Genomic DNA, 19,373 nt, shown 5'->3' with positions numbered 1-19,373 from the left:
AAACAGTAAAGAAAAGCAAGATGGGGGGCGCCTGGGTGGCTCAGTCGTTAGGCGTCTGCCTTTGGCTCAGGGCATGATCCTGGTGTTCTGGGATCGAGCCCCGCATCAGGCTCCTCTGCTGAGAGCCTGCTTCTTCCTCTGCCACCCCCTCTGCTTGTGTTCCCTCTCTCGCTGGCTATCTCTCTCTCTGTCAAATAAATAAATAAAATCTTAAAAAAAAAAAAGAAAAAGAAAAGCAAGATGGTAGTTAAAAAGTCAGGATGGTAGTTACCTCTCTGGTAGAGGTGGAATTTGTGGAAGGGCACTTGGAGGGATTCTGGATGTTGGTTTGACTTGAGTTATAGCTACATGGGTATTTCCTTCATTTTTGCTAACCTTTGTGTAGATCTTTTATCTACTTTCTTAAAGGTGGCGTTATATCCCAGTAAAAAAAAGGAAAAAAGGGAAAGAGGAGATGATTATGTAGAATAGAATAGAGAATTCCAGAAACTGACCCAAATGTGTTTGTGAATTTATTAAATGATATATGAAGCATTTTAAATCAGTGGGAAAAAAAGATGTATCAGCCAATAAATTGTTATGAGATAATTGAATTTCCTAGAAATCCTAGAAAAAATGTAGATTCCCAGCTCATTCCATGAATAAAAATTTATTTTAGATAGGTCTAAAAATAAAAATCTAACTACAAACATTTAAAAATCTAAATCTAAATTAAAGATCTAAATATAAAAATGAAACTAAGCAGCAGAAACAAAATATAATATCGAGGTCTAAAATGTCTTCCTTAGCAAAACAATATATGCAGTTATCACAAAGGAAAAGATTGGCAGATTTAACTATATATAAATTACAAACTTCTGTGTAGTGAAAGATACAACAAACAGCAACTAAAGAATGGGGAAAATATTTGTAACCTCTGTAATAGTCTTACTTTCTGCAGTATGCAAAGAGCTCCTAAAATTGAACAATCCCACAATTAGATGAACAATTGTTATATAAAAGGAGAAACGTTAGTATCTCCATACTGGAAGATATTCTTAGCCTTTGTTTAAAGCAGAAATTCAAGATAGATCGATAATATTCAATATTTGTGAGACTGTGAGTAAATGAGTTCTTTGATGGGAGTATAATTTGGTGCAGCCTCTTGGGAGGGTAGTTTTTCTCAACATTTAGGTTATGTTAGACATGTACTTCCATGTCTAGAAAAATTGCCCTTCTGAAAGGCTTGCATATGGCGCAAAGATGTATGTACAAGAACGTGCCTTACAGGCATATAGAGTAGGAAAAAAGTGGAACCAACCCAGTTATTCATCCCTGGAGGAATGCTAAAATAAATAAATTATATCCATTGTGTGGAATATTGCCATTGTTAATTTGCTTACTACAATGTGGAAATGTCAAGGAACATATAAGAAGCATAAAAAGCTAAAAATCTATGTATGTATATAGTTATGTGTATATTTAAGTGTGTATATATTTAACTGTGTCTTGAAAGGATACTCATGAAAATATTGATAGTGGTTACCTCTAGAAGTAGAGAGTGAAGTAAAATAACTTTTTACTGTTGTTTGAATTTTATATAGTGAATATATTTTGTATAACTACTTTTAAAAAACTGATCTCTTCAGTATTGGGCTTTCTAAATGACATTCTATTTTCATATTAGAAAACTGAAAATTAACATCTGTGTCGAGGACAGAACTTAGTGATTGGGGAAGAACCCTTTTCCACAGTTTCTTTGAATCTAAGGTTTCTTTTTAACACCGTATCAAACACTACAGTCATTCTTTTGTTTTTAGGAATAATATATATATGTATTATTTTTAGAAATTACATATATATATATATATATATATATATATATATATATATATATATATATAGTTTGTTTTTTCCTGCTCTAATCTTTATTATTTCCTGGCTTTGGGCCTTGTTCTTTTTTTAGCTCCTTTAGATATAGGGTTAGGTTTTGTATTTGAGATTTTTCTTGTTTCTTGAGGTAGGCCTGTATTGCTGTAAACTTCCTTTTTAGAATAGCTTTGCTTTACCCCAGAGATTTTGGACCGTTGTATTTCCTTTTCATTTGTTTACATGTATTTTTTTCATTTGTCTTTGAATTCTTGGTTGACCCATTCATTGTTTAGTAGCTTGTTATTTAGCTCCATTTATTTGTGTTCTTTACACAGTTTTTCTTGCGATTGATTTCTAAAATCATACCATTGTGGTTGGGAAGGATGCATGATATGGTTTTAATCTTTTTTGAATTTATTGCAACTTGTTTTGTGGCCTAACATTCTGGAGAATATTGCATGTGCACTTGAAAAGAATGTGTACTCTGAGGTTTTTGGATGGAGTGTTCTGTGTGTATCTGTTAGGTACATCTGGTCTTATGTGATTTTCAAAGCTACTGTTCCCTTGTTGATTTTCTGTCTGGATGATCTATCCATTGATGTAAGTAGGTGTTAAAAGTTCCCTACTATTATTGTATTACTGTAGGGAAAATGTATTTTGAAAGAGTCATGGTAGTATTTGGCTTTACTTTTTTCTTATTTTCAATTTCCATAAATTTGAATTTTCAAATAGGTACCTCAAAATCCTTATCTAATTTGTAGTTTTACTTTTTGTCCAGGCCCATCAAATTCCAGTGAAGAAAGTGAATCCTGGAGAAGAAAGGAGGAAAATGTTTGAGGTATAAAGACATCTGTCTGCTTATTTTAAAGCTTTGCAAAAACAATTCTAAGAAGAGAAGCAAATTCTGATTAAACCTCCAAACCTTTCCTCCTTATTTCTTTCAAACAAATAAACCTTTAACTTAATCCTTTTTTTTTCCTCTTCCTAATCTCCCTGGGCATACCTCTACCATTGCTATACTAACTTTCCTTATGAAACTAGAAAAAGTAGGAATTACTATTGATAAAAATGTTCTTTTTTTATTTAAGGAAGCAGCAAGAAAGAGAAGGTTGGAATTTATTGAAAAAGAAAAGAAACAAAAGGATCAGGTAGTTTTTTTGCTTTTGTTTTTCTTCCCTTGCCACGTTGTAGATGATAATAGTTTCAAGAGTTCTAAGAATTTTGTCTTTAAAATTGTTACAGATTAGTTTAATGAAGGCCGAGCAGATGAAAAGACAGGAAAAGGAAAGGGTAAGAGGATACTCCATTTTTCCATGGTACATTCTACCCCCTCTCCATACACATACTTTTTTTTCTTAAAGGAATACAGTGATTTCCATTGTGTTAGTAAATGTGTTTCATGTGTTTTATATTAAATACTTGAAATTGTGTTTTGTTTGTTTCTTTTCCCCCAAAAGTTGGAGAGAATAAATAGGGCCAGGGAACAAGGATGGAGAAACGTGCTAAGTGCTGGTGGAAGTGGTGAAGTAAAGGTAGGCATTTGATACCCCTATGGTTACACTACTGCGGTTTTTTTCTCCAGTTTCACCTTGCTCTTTGAAATGTATATAACTGGCTTTGGGAGGGAGGGAGGTTTTAACTTTTTACCTAGAATTCTTCATGTATTACAAATTCTTAGTTTTCCTACATGTATTTGATGTATAATTTGTATTGAAAACTAATATCTGACACTGTTAAATTGTTAAAAAAGTTTGATATGAAGGCTATGATATACCATTCCTTCCAGAAGAATCTTTTTAAAATCAAATAAAATTTGTCACACCTCTGCCTAAAGTCCTTCTGTTGCTTCATCTAGCCTTAAAGATTAAGTTTTCATAAGATCCTTGTTAGTCTGGATCCTGCCTATCTCTGTAAGCTCATCTCCATCTGTTCCCTACCATACATTTTGCGCTCAAGTGAGGCTGAACTAAAAACCAAACTTGTATTGTTTTCTCACTGTGTGTAGCCTGCGTAATCTGTCTTTGTACTGTGTTTCTCTTTACTTGATAGCACCCCTCCCTCCCACTTCACTGTCAATCCCACCTCCAACCATTTACCTAGATAGCAGATTACCTAGCTAACTATTTACCTAGATATATTAATTCAGACATTTCTTTTGGGTAGAGCCAGACACTATAACCTTGGGCAAGTTATTTAACTTTTCTGAGACTTAACTTCTTCACTTAAAAATAAGAAAAAAAGAAAAAAGAAAAGAAAAGGAAAAATTTCAAGAACAATGCCTGGAGTGTGACTAGCAAGGACTCATAGGTTTAACTTCTGTTTCTTTCTTTGTTCTGCTTATCTGAATCTTATATTTTCTCTTTTGCTTTGGTAGCATCCTTTACATATCTATGGTAAGCTGAATTCTAAGATGGTCCCCCAAATATCTGATTCCTGGTGTAGATACCTTGTATTCCCTCAACTTGGTGGAACCCTGTGAATAGGGTGGTATTGTAGCTCTCTTGATTAGGTTTCATTACGTGGTAAGTGGTTGATGGGATAGTTATTACTGTTGACGTTTGATGACACTCCCTCATAGCAGACTGGAAGGGGAGAAGAAAGTCTGAGAGACATGCTTCTGCTGGCCTGGAAAAAAGCAAACATTCGTCTTGCAGGGAAGTATAGGTGGCCCTTAGGAGTTGATAGTACCCGTTGGCCAACAACTAGCAAGAAAATGGTGACCTTAGCATTATGGCCACAAGGAAATGAATTCTGCCAGGATCCAGTGAACTTGGAAGAGGATCCTGAGCCTCAGATGAGAATTGCAGTCCTGGCTGATACCTTCATTGCTGCTTGGTGAGATCCTGAGCAGGAGACCCAGCTAACTGCATCTAGACTCCTGAGCCAAGGAAATAGTGAGATAAAATAAATGGGTATTGTCTTAAGCTACTAGGTTTGTGGTAATTTGTTACACAGCAATAAAAAACAAATATACTTTTATTCCTCTGTATTATAATTTTAATGTATGTCATCCAATCAACTTTTAGTCAACATGTCTTTAAATTTTGAATTCCCCTGACCCAAGCTCATTAAACTTGGTATTTAGGTGCTGAATAGATTTGTCAAATTGACTTGATTACCATTTTTACTTCTTTTCCCCACAAGTTACGATTTGAATAAAAGTTTATTTTATATAGATATGTGTGTTCTGTCCTGGCTTTCTTGATTTCTCATATTAATAATTCAGTAAGAGTCACTTTTTCTAATTCTGTATTAATATATTATACTGTTTTTAGTAATATAATTTTATCTTTAAAATTATACTTTACCATTTTTGTGCTGTACTATCTACGTTACTCAGAAGTAGAGCTTACTACCTCCTGAATGACAAGGAATGACTCAAAATTACCCATTCTAAAATAACTAATTCCATATCTTACCTGATTGGAAAGTAAAACAAAACAGTTAAGGTGTAGGCCCTCAGATCTTGTCAGGCATTTTATATCAAGTACATGGTTAGTGTTGAGAATTCGATTACTTTTTCTTCTCCTTTTGCATATATCTTCTCTGCAGTAAAATGTCTTTTTTTCTATGATGTCTAAAGCTATACTTAATCCTGAAGTCCAGTTTAATCAACTAATTGAGATAGTTTGTACTGATAACTGATTGAGACAGTTTTTCAACAGAATTACATAGTATGTGCTTAGTGGATTTCTGCTTCATTTTATAAATTTCTATAATGCTTTCATTGAGGATTAATAAAACTATTTCCCGTGATTTAAAGCAAATTCTGTGTTAGTTTCTGTACTTATTTCCATTGGGGTTTGAAATATTTAACCTTTTAGCTTGTTTGAATTCTGTACAGTTGATAGGGACCTGGAGCCTCAGTATAATGTTGATCAAATTAAGGAGTTCCCCTAAAGATAAAACAGAAACTAAACACTTAGGGAAAGATTTCAAAATTAATACATTATTATATACCTCTAATGGTATTATTCACAGTATAAATTACCAACTGTCTTTGATTATTTACTATCTGCAAAATCTGGGACTTATTGCTTTGTCTATTTCTAATGTATCTCTTATGAATGTGTGTGTTTTTTTGACATTATGAAATGTTCCATATACATAGTTTGATCATATGGTGATCATAATATGTAAGAAGCTTATCTGTTGTTTGAAGATATGTTGGAATACTACTCAGCAATAAAAGGAATAGTCTGTTAATACATGCGACAACATGGATCAATCAATATGAAATTATAGAAGAGGCAGTCCAGTTTATGACAGAGAGCAGATCTGTGGCTGCTGGAATGAGGAGACATTGACTGCAAAGTAACATGAGGGAACTTCTTGGGTCGTGATTGATATGCTTTTGATTGTGGTAGTAGTTACACAAGTCTATATATTCATCTAAACTTATGCATCTATGGTTATAATTGGTGAAGAAGGTGATTTTTGGAAGATCATATTGCTTCAGTGTTCTAGTACAGTGTTTTCAGCATTATTTTCAGTATAGCCACCTTCAGAGATGTTCGCATACTTTCATTTTTGCTGAAGAGAAACATTAGAAAACTCAAATTCAAGTCAAGGTGATATTAGCACCAGATTAAACTCAGAGAGTAACCAGTCTCACAGGAGATGCAACTGCCTTTTATCAGGATTCTGATTCTGATTCTTGCCTGGAGAGGCACATTTTGAAATGTGTCTGAGGATTCCTTTGATGGGGTTTCCTGCCTAATTAGTTATCTTCCCTATTTCTGACAACTTTCATCTCTTCTCAAACATCTTTTATGAGTTATCTGTATTCATCTCGAGCTGTTTTTTTTTTAAACCTCATGCTTTCTTATAATACTGTCTGCAACTTACTATGTGAAGATTTTTTCTCAGTGGGTACACTGAAATTTATTTGATTCTAGTATTTTTCTTTGCCTCTTTTCTCTCTCTTAGCCAGATTTCTTCCTTAAGATGTTATCATTTGGAAGCTGTTCTTTTACTTGTCAGTATTCTGGCTTCTGTTCTCATCACTTCCCACCCCCCCCCCCCAAAATGGGTTTTGAAATGCTACCACTCAACTTTAGTCATAACAGTTTATTTTCAGTGTTGTTGACCTCTGCATTTGAGGTTATTGATTTCTCTTGATAGTGAAATTCTTTCACCGTGACTTGTGCAGCATTACACACTTACTTTTAAAACTTATCCTTGTGTGACATCTCTGTTTTCTAACTGAGTTTTCCACACACTTGAGTTCTTATGTCTCAGTAGCAAGGCCTTATGTCTGCTTTTATTCTGTGTTATTCCCAAAGAGAATCCACAGCTCCCTTCCCTTTTTCACTGATTGCCTTGCTTTGCTTCTAGGCTTGTGGCTTGGCATCAGCACAGTAAGCCTTCCGATTAGTTCCTTTACCTTATTCTCTCTCTTATTCCTGCTTATCGTGCATAATTTGACTCACCTTCTTAAAAACTGTTTTGCTATGTTACATCTCTCAGAAAGTTTATAAGTGCTTTCTGTTGTCCTTTATTATATGAACTCAAAGGGTTGATAGCAGTTAGATAAACTAGGCTTTTATGACCAATGCCACCTTTTCTTATTTGTTTGCATACTGTCTTCCTCCTCCTACTGTCAACACACAAATATTACACATACATCGCTTATTTTTACTTTAATACTCTGGCTCATATTTAAGCATTCAATTGCTCTTTGTTACATTGCTTTCAGGGCTGGGTTGAACAGTATCTTTCTCTAGTGCCTTTTTTTTTCATCTGAGGAATTTTTATTTCTGGTAAGTTTTTTTCTATTTTGTGAAAGTTGCTCAGTCTCAGTACTTACTGCTTTAGAATGTACCTGTTACCATTCATTTATCACAGACATGGAATGGTTTTCTAGTTTTGTGCTTTGTTTCTCAACTTGTTTATAAACTGATTAAGGATAGCTATGATGTCTTGCTTTTTTTATTTACATCTAGAATATGTTTCAGTGGTATTTATATCTTTACCATTTTGGGCGTTGAAGGATTTGAGGTATATTAAATGCCATATGTAAATGTTTTTGTTAAATATAATTTTGAGTGTTATTAAAGTAGGCTCTGCTTTACTTATAAGCTGTACATATTTAAACTTAATAGAATGGCATCATAAAATGTGTACTAGAAACTTGTTTCAAAACTTACTAAGACCAGACTTTTCAATATTTACAATTTTAATGTCTTTTTATATTTTTGTTTATTAAATTATGCTTTATTCTTAGTAACAAAGTATACTACTTTTTTATTGTTAGTGGTTATAATGTAGTAGAAAAACATTTTGCTTTAGGCTGTCTGTTCATTAATATGTTCAAATTAGCTAATTACTTTTTAAAAGTCAAGTGTTGAAAAAAACCTTTTTTTTTAGGGTAGCACAGGCCTTTTGGGCCTTATGAGATAAACATGTGAGAGCTCTTTGTTTAATTCCTAGGCTCCCTTTTTTGGCAGTGGAGGGGCTGTGGCTCCATCATCTTTTTCTTCTCGAGGACAGTATGAACATTATCATGCTATTTTTGATCAAATGCGGCAACAAAGAGCAGAAAATAATGAAACTAAATGGAAAGGAGAAATATATGGCCGAAGACATCCAGAAAGGTATGGCTGTGTTCTGCAGAAGTTGATTATGCTTTGCTTCAAAGAAAATAATGAAAGTCATTTTGCATGTTTATCTACAGAGGAATTTCACCTGAAATACATCCAGGATTTCCTAAGGGGCTACAGGTCATCACCATTCCCAAATGCTGATTCTCTTAGAAATCTTTGAAAAGATTAAAGATCATGTCTAAATAAGCCAGTGTAAACAGGTTGAGCTGTGATGATCCATAAATTCATTCTTGTGTGTAATTTTGTCTTAGGTCCTATATAGCTTAGTACCTGTACTTTGCAGATGTCTTCTGTATTGATTACAAAGAATATTTTTTTGCCTTCTGGATGCAGTAATTTTCTCAGGTGCAAATTTGGCCTTTGATTACAATTGGCAAACATGTAGCTCTTCAGTTCAGCCTCATTTTTGTAGCATATTTATATGTTACAGGCTGAACCTACTTATTTAAAAAAACATGTGATAGTATCACTTTACACAAACATATGGTTGTAATAATTTTGCCCACTTGCTTTAAATGAATCAGAATATATTTAAATGGAATCACATTTTATGCAGAATTTCAAAGCATGCCTTTTTTGTCTTTTTTTCCTCATCTCTTAGAATCCCACTTTTTGTTGTTTTGACTTGTTTTCTTACATTTGTCTCTGATTGATGGCTGTGATCTTGTTCATCAGATTTTACCTTTTCTTCCATTGAATTAATTTAATATGATAGTAATTAGTAGTTTTAATTTTCATGGTTCCTTTTTTCTTAGGTATACATATATGTTTTCCTAGATATTCCCATTTTTTCTATAAAACATCTGTTTAAAACAAAAGCAGATATCATTTTGTGAAAATTCAGTTACATTGCCTTTTTTGTGTCATTTTAAGGAGAATACTTTTGAATGTAATAAAAATCTTTATGATCCCCCAATTATAAAAGATGACTAAAATGTAGGTGAGCAGAGGTAAATAAATGAGGTGAATATCAATTAACATTATGTAATATACGGTAGCCTAAAGTATTAAGCTAATTGTAGAGTCTGTTTTTAAGAAAGGAAGGCTACCAACTCACAATATGCATTTTTTTGATGAAATGGGAAAGCAAATTTGTGTGTGGCTTTTATCCTGTGGCGTTATAGATCTTTCTAGTATTTAATTTGGCTTTATTTTGCTTTATATTACATCTAAAATAAATAGATATAGTATAAAGAAAATAGGGAAAACAACGTGATGCCTCTTCACACTGTTCAACTTCCAGAACATTTCTTGGTTCTTCGCAATTGGAATAACAAATAATGGATTACATTGGGCCATTTTTAATCAAACTCTTATTAGAACCTTGAAATATATGCATATATTTGAGTTTCAAATTATCTTAAATGGCTACCTCTTCAACTATACCACATCTCCCATTCAATCTTTGTTTTGCATTAGATATAGTTTCACTATTTTAATTTTCAGTTTTTAAATAATTTATGTTTACGAGATCACTTCTATTTCATTTATATCAACCCTGTGGGCCTAGCAGTACTCAGACATATAGTATACATTTTCTTACATTGCATGAAATTATTGTTCTTATTATTAATGATGGTAGGTATTATTGAACGCTTATTATATACCAAGTTGTATTTATTTGTCACAGCAACCCTTTGAATTAGGTATTATTCTTTTAATAAAGATGAAGAAATTAGGATTTACAGAGATTTAAAACTTGTGCATGGTCAGTCAGCTAGTAAGTGGTAGAGCCCAGATTTAAACTAAGTCCATCTGACCGTAGAGTTCTGCTCCTTAAACGCTCACTCTTTTTTTTTTTTTAAAAAAGATTTTATTTATTTGAGAGAGACAGAGATAGCGATGGAGATAGTGAGAGAGAGCACAAATGGGGAAGAGAGGGAGAAGCAGGTTCCCCACTGAGCAGGGAGTCCAGTGTGGAGCTACATGCTCTTTCTCTCTGTCTCAAATAAAAAAAATAAATCTTTTTAAAAACGACCCAGACACTTAACCGACTGAGCCACTTGGGTGCCCCAAAAGAATGGACATTTTAATGTGAAAAAAGTAGGATGACATAATCTTAGAATACAGATTATCCTTTGATTAAATAAATTTGGATTTGTAGAAATAAAGTAGTCATTTCTTCATATTATTGACAACTATTGAAAACTTAGTGATAGAATACCACTGGTCAGAAAATGAACACTGGCTAGTCACTACTGCTCTTCTAAGCCTGAATTAGTTGGTCTTATGAGATGCTCTCACATCTGGACACGTGCCTCTCTGTAGTAGAAATGAGCCTGTGTGAAGAGGCCTTGAGGATGAGTTGAGCTTTCCCTCCCTTGGTCATTGCTTGAATAGCTACAGGGGGAGCTTTTTGGGCACCCTTCATCTCTCTCATCATTACCTTTGCATTTACTACTGTCATCCTCATGAGTTTATTTTTTTATTTGTACATGTTAGTGTGATCAGGTCTCAACAAAACCTTGCCTTTGTCAGCAAGCCATTCCATTTCATTAGGTTTACAACTCCTTTCTTTTTTAATGTGTTAGTTTTACAGTTTAGTACTGAGCAGTCAAATTTATTTCTCTTAATTTCAGATCCTGGTGGAGTATATATTCACGATAGGTTAAATTAGGGAAAAAACAAGTTTTAAAACATGTATCAAAGATTTTCTTCTCTCCTGCAAACTCCTTGTAAATGAAAAGAAAACAATAGAAAAGTTTTGAACCTAGTATAATTATATTGTGCTGTAAGAATATAAATACCCTTGTCATTTATAACTAGTAATCATTGGTAAGGAAAATATTTAACTGCTGTGTGTATGATGTTCTCCTAATTCTATGCTTCATAATACTCATTGTCTCATATTTACATATATGCTGTAGTCCTTTTCCACTGTCATGTTCAACAACTTTTACAACTCCCTCAAACTTAAGCTATTATCTTAACTCCTCAATGTTTTGCTTTACTCAAAAGCATTTATTCTTTTTTTCCTCCTCTAATCCTTAAGTTCCCATTTAATACTGCTTCCATTGCTGAGTTGAAGACTGCTCACATATTTCCTATTTTAAAAATGCTAGAAACTAAGTACCTTGTCATCTCCCTTTCACATAGAATTCTTTTTTTTTTTAAGATTTTATTTATTTATTTGAGAGAGAACACAAGCAGAAGTAGTGGCAGAGGGAGAGGTAGAAGCAGGCTCCATCCCACGACCCTGGGATCACAACCTGAGCTGAAGGCAGACACTTAACCAACTGAGCCACCCAGGCACCCCTCACATAGGATTCTTGAGTTGGGGTTTTTAACAAAGATTTTATTTATTTATTTGCAAGAGAGAGAGAAAGAGCATGAGTGGCGGGTGGGTAGAGGGAGAGAGAGAGAAGCAGACTCCCCATTGACCAGGGATCCTAACACGGGGCTCGATCCCAGGACCCCAAGATCATGACCTGAGCTGAAGGCAGATGCTTAACTCACTGAGCCACCCAGCTGCCCCTCACATAGGATTCTTTTTTTTTTTTTTAAAGATTTTATTTATTTATTCGACAGAGATAGAGACAGCCAGCGAGAGAGGGAACACAAGCAGGGGGAGTGGGAGAAGAAGAAGCAGGCTCATAGCAGAGGAGCCTGATGTGGGGCTCGATCCCATAACGCCGGGATCACGCCCTGAGCCGAAGGCAGACGCTTAACTGCTGTGCCACCCAGGCGCCCCTCACATAGGATTCTTAACCAAACATTCATACCTCTTTTCTCTCCCTTTTGCTCATGGAAAAAGGAAACCCGAAGGAAAGTCACAAGTGGGTTTTTTGTCTTGTTTTTCTGCTTGCCAAAGTGATACATGTTAGTTTCAGAAAAATTATGAAGCATAAGGAGGGTGTTAGGAAGCAGGAATGGAAATCACTACTCATCTCTACAGAGGCAGTTCCTGTGAAGACTTTGGTCTATTTTCTTTGCATTTTTTTTTTCTTTAGTTAGTGGAGATCAAATCATATGTACAATTTTGTATCTGGTTGGGTTTTTTTAAATCTATTTTTATTTAACGTTTTTACCATAACATTTTCCCATGCTAAAATTGCTTTCAAGGGAATTTTGATGTGTCTGTAAGATTCCAGGGTCTGAATTATCATAATTTATGTAATAAATCCCATACTGTAATTCACTGGTTGTAATTTTTCATTTTTTTGTAATTATTTGCCAAATTTTATTTTTTGTTTCTCATTTCTGTATAACAATTTTGGAAGGGCAATTATTAGATTAAAGAAGTTGGTCAGTTAGTTCTTGGTGAAGATTCTGGAAAGAAATATTAATATATTTATTATTTAAATGTATTTATTAACTATTACTAAATTTCTGTTTGGAAAAACTGTACCTATTTATCTTCAGTCTGACAGTATATAATAGTGACCATTTTATTACACTCTGGCTAGCACCAATAGCTTTTTAGGAGCTAAGGAATATTTTTAGAAAATATAAAATTTGAAATGAAAGTAGTAGAGGAGATGAATTTTTCACTATATTCTATACTGATTACATAAAGGATATTGATAAACTAGGCACCTGTAAGAATAGTGATTTATGAGAATGATGATAACAATAATAAAAATAGGAGCTAATATTTAGTTGGGCACTTTCTGCCAAAACCGGTTTGAAGTAATTTACATATATGTCAATTCTCATTATTTGTGGAGTGTTTATGAATTTGACTTCTTGCTAAAATTTATATATAACCCCATAATTAATACTCCCAGTGCTTCCACGGTCACTCATGGATGTGTACAGAGCAGCAAAAAATTTGAGTTGTCCAGTGCACGTATTCCAAACTGAGTTTGAAAAGGCGATGCTTTACTTTCTTGTTTCAGCACTCATAAACAAATGTAGTTTTTGTGGGGTATTTATTACCAAACTTTGCATTTTTGTGCCTCATATTGGTGACTTCACTGTTTAAAATGGCCCTCGAACACAGCATTGAAGTACTGTCTGGTGTTCCGAAGTGCAGGAAGGCTGTGATGTACTTCATGGAGAAAATATTTGTGTCAAGTAAGCTTTTGCTCCAGTGCGAGAGCATTGTTGGCTCAGAGTTCAAGCTATATACATTAAATAAGGCATCTTTAAATAGAAACACAGGGGCGCCTGGGTGGCACAGCGTTAAGCGTCTGCCTTCGGCTCAGGGCGTGATCCCGTCATTATGGGATCGAGCCACACATCAGGCTCCTCCGCTATGAGCCTGCTTCTTCCTCTCCCACTCCCCCTGCTTGTGTTCCCTCTCTCGCTGGCTGTCTCTAGCTCTGTCAAATAAATAAATAAATAAAATATTTAAAAAATAAAAATAAAAAAATAAATAGAAACACAAAACAATGTTATGTATCAATCCATTGAAGAAGATGTTGTAACAAGAGGCTAGTAGGAACATATCCCTGTGTTTTTCCTAGGGGTGGTGGTTCAGTATTGTCTAATTCAGTGTTCCTGGTGACCTTACAGTACATAACTACTGCGAATAATGGGAATTGACCATAGTATTAACTCATTTATTTATCACCAATGCCATGGGGCAGATATTATAATTCTCCCTGTTAAGAAATTGAGGCACTGCATAAACAAATAATTTGTTGAAGGCCACATAAGTATTTATTAGTAAAACCAGGAGTCAAAATTGGACAGTTTTTTCCAAAGTTCACTCAACTGTTGTGCCATATTGACTTTAGTGAGGATTAAAACAACTTCTTAGGAAAATTAAAGAAGCTGGGAGAATTTAGCCACCATTAAAGAAAGCATGCTTAAAGTAGCAAGCCTAGAAGAATTGGATGGCTTTTCATGTAAAAGAGTTATTTATATTTCCACCACGTAGAATTACTATGACTCAGAGAAGTTGAGGAACCAATTTTAGCCCAGTATGAGGGCTGTGTAATGGCTGGCCTGTCATGGGATTTAATGAATGTCCTCAAGCTGATACTACTAAACTAGAGGTTTGAATGACCATGTGTCAGGTATATCCAGATGGAAATAGAGAAATGCTTTATTCAGCAAGAAGTTAGACTAGTTAATACTTAAGGTCTCCTCCAATTTAAATATTATGATTCTTTTGTCTTGTACTCTTTAGTGGCCATTGGCATTAAAGAACATTTTTTCCACACTGTCATAACCATCTGGTTTCATTGTAATTTGTATATCATTGTCCTTCCCGGTCAGTTCTTTTCCCTAATTCAAACTGAATCAGCAAATTGATATTTATGGTCAACTCTTTCAGATTCTCTTTTCCTTATATTTTGGATCACCCCTATTTGCCTGCTCCCCTCTTCATGGCTTTACATATTTTTCCTCTTCCCTTATTATCAGTAACTCTGGCCAGTCTGACTTTGCTTTATATCTGTCTTAACACACGTCTTCAATTAGCTTTTTCTTTAAGACTTTTTTTAGAGCAGTTTTAGGTTTACAGCAAAACCGAGGGAGAAGGTACAGAGATTTCCCGTCTATTATCACTGTCCCCACATTTACATAGTCTTCCCCCTTATCAGCATCCCCCATCAGAGTGGTACACTGTTGCAGCTGATGAACTTACATTCAATTAGATTTTTACTATTAGAGCCTCAGCCATGTAAGACCATTTTATAAAACTATTGAGTGCTTCTTAGCACTTGTGTTTTATAGGTGCTTTTACTTTTCCAAGTCTTTTTCTCTCTATTGCATCATTTAATTTGGGTAAAGCTAATGGCAGTTCCATTCCATCAGATTGACATTATGCCACTGAAACACAGGAGGAAGCTTAACCCCCTACATTCTTCTCTCATCTCATTAACTCTATACCACTCCAGCTCTTCTACATTAAACCATATCGACTCATTTTTATTTCTCAGATTATTTCTTCTACCTGGATTGCTACTTATTATTGTGTTGTTTTTACCTCTTAATCACTCATTATCATCCTTCAGAATTTTTAAATATCCCTTACTTGTAAAGGATTTGAGCCAGGGATGTGAAGTAACCTACCCAGATGTTGACAGTTATTCATGCCTTTGTAATAACAAAAGGAAAGGGAAGAACTTAATCCTTTTTACCCCTCTCTTTTCAGGATAAAAAAAAGGGTTTGTCTTAAAATAATTACTTCTTTTTAGCACATTTTAATGTCTCTGTATTTTACTTTCCAAATTCCTACTTTCTTGCTATTTAATTGTGGTTTATATGGTGTTTATGTTATTACTTTATAAATCTGGATTGCTGTTTTACTGATTTTAAGTGGTATAATTTTGGAACTCAAAGGATGAAAAATATGATAGAGTGTTCAGTTTGTCTAAAATAATATGTGCCTATGAATTCTTAATAATGTTTAATGAAGAAAATGACCATTGAATAAATTGACTATTTCTGGTTTATCTCTATGAATGTAGCACGAATAGTTTGTGCCAATAGTTTAGCAGTTTTACTGTTTTGGAGAGGAATAAGAATATGAATATGGGTTCTTATTTTGGTGTATATGTAGTAGTAAACAAGTGCATGTGAAAATAAAGACAGGTTATTTATAGTGTTACGAGGGGTCATAGATCATTTAAACTGATTTTGTCTTTTTATTCTTTTAATAAGGTTCATTACTCTCATTTTTGTTTATTGAATCAACCTTGCATTTTTAGAACTGTTTTATACATCTTTACATCTTCAAAGACAGATATAATATTGACAGATAGTTAACACTCAATAAGTATTTGTTTGATATATGAGAGGGGGAAAAGATAATCTTAAGCAAAAATCACTACAGGTTTTAAGTTTGTGGTTGAAAGCAATGAGTTATGTAAACCTGCTTATTTTTTTATTTTTATTTTTTTCTTTTTTCCCCATTTTTATTTAAATTCTAGTCAGTTAACATATAGTGTAATATTGTTTTCAGGAGTAGAATTTAGTGATTCAACACTTATATTTAACACCCAGTGCTCAACATGACAAGTGCCCTCCTTAATACCCATCCCCCATCTAGCCCATCTCCCACCCACCTCCCTCCACCAAACCTCAAGTTTGTTCTCTATCGGAAAGAGTCTCTTATGGTTTGTTTCCTTCTCTCTCTCTCTTTTTTCCCCTTCCCATGTGTTCATCTGTTTTCTTTCTCTTTTCTTTTTTTTAATAATTTTTTTATTATATTATGTTAGTCACCGTACAGTACATCCCTAGTTTTTGATGTAAAGTTCCATGATTCATTACTTGCGTATAACACCCAGTGCACCATGCAGTATGTGCCCTCCTTAATACCCATCACCAGTCTATCCCATTCCCCCTCCCCTGAAGCCCTCAGTTTGTTTCCCAGAGTCCATAGTCTCTCTTGGTTCATTCCCCCTTCTGTTTACCTCCCCTTTCTTCTTCCCTTTCTTATTTAAACCAGCTTAGGAAAAGACTATTCAGTGAAGCTAAACCTATAAATCATATAAATAAATAGAATAGGAGTACTTTATATATTTAAATGGTATGAAAATCTATAAATCAAAACTGTTATACATATGACCAGGTTTCAGTAAAATAATTCTGTGCAGCTGTTGTATTAACATATGTCAGTTTGAGGTTTAGACTGACAAACATTGGACATGGTATCTTAGGGAAATGAAACATGTTTTACTTCAATGAAGGTTAGAGATGCAATCAGGATACATAGAGAGATCAGCAATTTTTTTTAATTGCAAGTGGTGGTGTAAGCTTCCAGGACCCCCCAAAAGAGCCTAACAGTGGACGTGCAGCTTCAGATTACATGCCTGAATGTCATATCCTCTTAAAGTATATAACCCTTTTCAGGCCCAGCCTTCTATAAAGGGACTGTAGCTGACTAGGATACAGCCTTGCCTCAATACATGCAGGGAGATGTGTTGCATCCAGACTAGATATTAATCTCATAAATATACGGTGCATAATATGACTGCTAGAGGATAGCACATGTGCACTACAGAGGCATAAACAAATTTCTTAATTTAATCTACTCAAACTACCATGGGTTATGTTAGGTAAATTTATTAATTTGGTGATGTGAACTAGATTAAGAGTTACTACCTACATATACCTGACAGTCATAATAAAAGGCTCTTAACCAGCTATAGAGATTATCTAATCCTAGAAAATTCCAATGATGGAAGTCAGGAAGTGTTTAAACCTATTGGAAGACAGAAAATACATTACTTCATGTATTATCCAGAGCATAACTTAGTTATGGTCTTAAAGAGAGGCTATAGGAAGTTTGTGTGTCTTAGTAGCCAAAATCTGAGTAGAAGCACAGCCTATCACTTGTTCATCTTTTTAATTCACCTCCAAAATTAACTGCATTTGATACTATACTATGAGTTCTCTGATTATTGGGGCTGGATTTTGTTTATTTTTGTATTTTTCAAAATATATTACAGGCATAATATATAAAAGGCACAATATATATTAGGTACAGTAGAACAGGTACAATATATATTAGATGTTCAATAAATGTTATATGTATTTTTAAATTAAAACTTAAAATTTTTTTTATTATTAACGTATAATGTATTATTTGTTTCAGGGGTGCAGGTCTGTGATCATCAGTCTTACATAATACACAGCACTCCCCGCAACACATACCTTCCCCAATATCCATCACCCAGCCGCCCCATCTCTCCCACCCCCCGTTCACTCCAGCAACCCTAAATTTGTTTCCTGAGATTAAGAGTCTCTTATGGTTTTTAAAAAGTTTTTTTTAGAGAGAGGGAGTACTTGGAAGCAGAGGTGGGAAGGGCAGAGGGAGAGGGGGAGAGAGAATCTCAAGCAGGCTCCACGCCCAGTGCGGAGCCGACTCAGGCCTCAGTCTCACAACCCTGGGATCATGACCTGAGAAGAAATCAAGAGTCGGACGCTTAACTGACTGAGCCAGCCAGATGCCCTTGTTTTTTTTATTTGTATTCTAAGCTCAATGTGTTTACGTTCTTTTATAATTGTCAGAGAGATGCAGAAATATAACCTGTGCATTTTAGTTTTTAATAGTTGTGATACTCAAGGAATTTGGACATCACTTTTTACTGTATTTTGAAAACTTGCACAAACTTTTTTTTGAATTCGTGTTCATATTTCATTTTTGAAATTGCTACTATACTGCTTTAATTTTACTTCAATGCTGTTTAAGGAAGGTTCTTAGATATATTTGGTACAGAGTTCTGAGATAAGTTTCACTACTTGAAAACTGTTGAGATTCTTCTATAATTAAATATAGTCCAACATAATTTTATGTGTAAGTAGACTAGATTAAATAAATGTGAGAGAAACCTTCTTGATAAGATTTGGAGTAGTAGTATAGATTTTACTTTTATTTAGAATAGTAAAGATGTGATTTAGGTAGTAGATAGTAATATATGTAGCTTTTTCTTCCTTACAGGGAAAGGTTTTATGTCATATTCCCCAACAAAGAAAACATTTAGAATCAGTCTAATTTTGAACTTTTGAAATAATGTTCAGAATTTCTGACTATGCTGTTTGTCCAAATTACTCAGACAAAAGGGGCAGCTAGCTGTGGAAAGAACTAAACAAGTGGAAGAGTTCCTACAGCGAAAACGGGAAGCACGGCAAAATAAAGCTCGAGCCGAAGGACATATGGTATGATTTTTTTTTTTGAGATTTCGAATATATTAATATTCAAAGTGAAGGTTTGGAACAAGGTAGGTATAAATGAATTCTAAATCTCTAAAAACATTTACTCTAAACTTTACAGAGTATAAAGTTTGATATGCCTAAACCTTTCTTCTGCCATATGTTTTATACCAAGGTGAAATTCTGTTGATGGTTTGGTTAATTAGGAGTAGGTTCATAGTTGTATTCTTCCTTTAAAAAGAGAAATAGATATAGCAACCTAGATGTTTATATTAAAACAAGTGAGTTTTCACATTGCTAGGTTTGTTTTTTCATACGTGCTTTTGGTTTTAAACACTTTTAAGTAGCAAAGAATTTTAAAAGAAAAAT

General features: G+C 34.2%; 1 protein-coding gene across 14 annotated transcripts in view; it reads left to right on the top strand.

The window, feature by feature from the left end:
• The window catches only part of NEK1 (NIMA related kinase 1), a 251,489-nt gene that overhangs the window by 70,904 nt on the left and 161,212 nt on the right, over positions 1 to 19,373 (top strand). For 13 of the 14 annotated variants that reach the window (XM_048212192.2, XM_048212194.2, XM_044379262.3 and 10 more), the window contains 6 exons: positions 2,630 to 2,689; positions 2,940 to 2,999; positions 3,094 to 3,141; positions 3,309 to 3,383; positions 8,284 to 8,447; positions 18,908 to 19,010. In XM_048212192.2, coding sequence (XP_048068149.2) covers positions 2,630 to 2,689; positions 2,940 to 2,999; positions 3,094 to 3,141; positions 3,309 to 3,383; positions 8,284 to 8,447; positions 18,908 to 19,010 — 510 coding nt within the window. Of the gene's footprint in view, positions 1 to 2,629; positions 2,690 to 2,939; positions 3,000 to 3,093; positions 3,142 to 3,308; positions 3,384 to 7,549; positions 7,613 to 8,283; positions 8,448 to 18,907; positions 19,011 to 19,373 lie in introns of those variants that run through there. The other variant, XM_044379261.3, reaches the window with a different exon arrangement.

The sequence above is a fragment of the Ursus arctos genome, unplaced genomic scaffold, assembly GCF_023065955.2.
Source record: "Ursus arctos isolate Adak ecotype North America unplaced genomic scaffold, UrsArc2.0 scaffold_11, whole genome shotgun sequence".
Taxonomy (NCBI): Eukaryota; Metazoa; Chordata; class Mammalia; order Carnivora; family Ursidae; genus Ursus; species Ursus arctos.
This window is presented reverse-complemented; position numbering and strand designations above follow the sequence as displayed.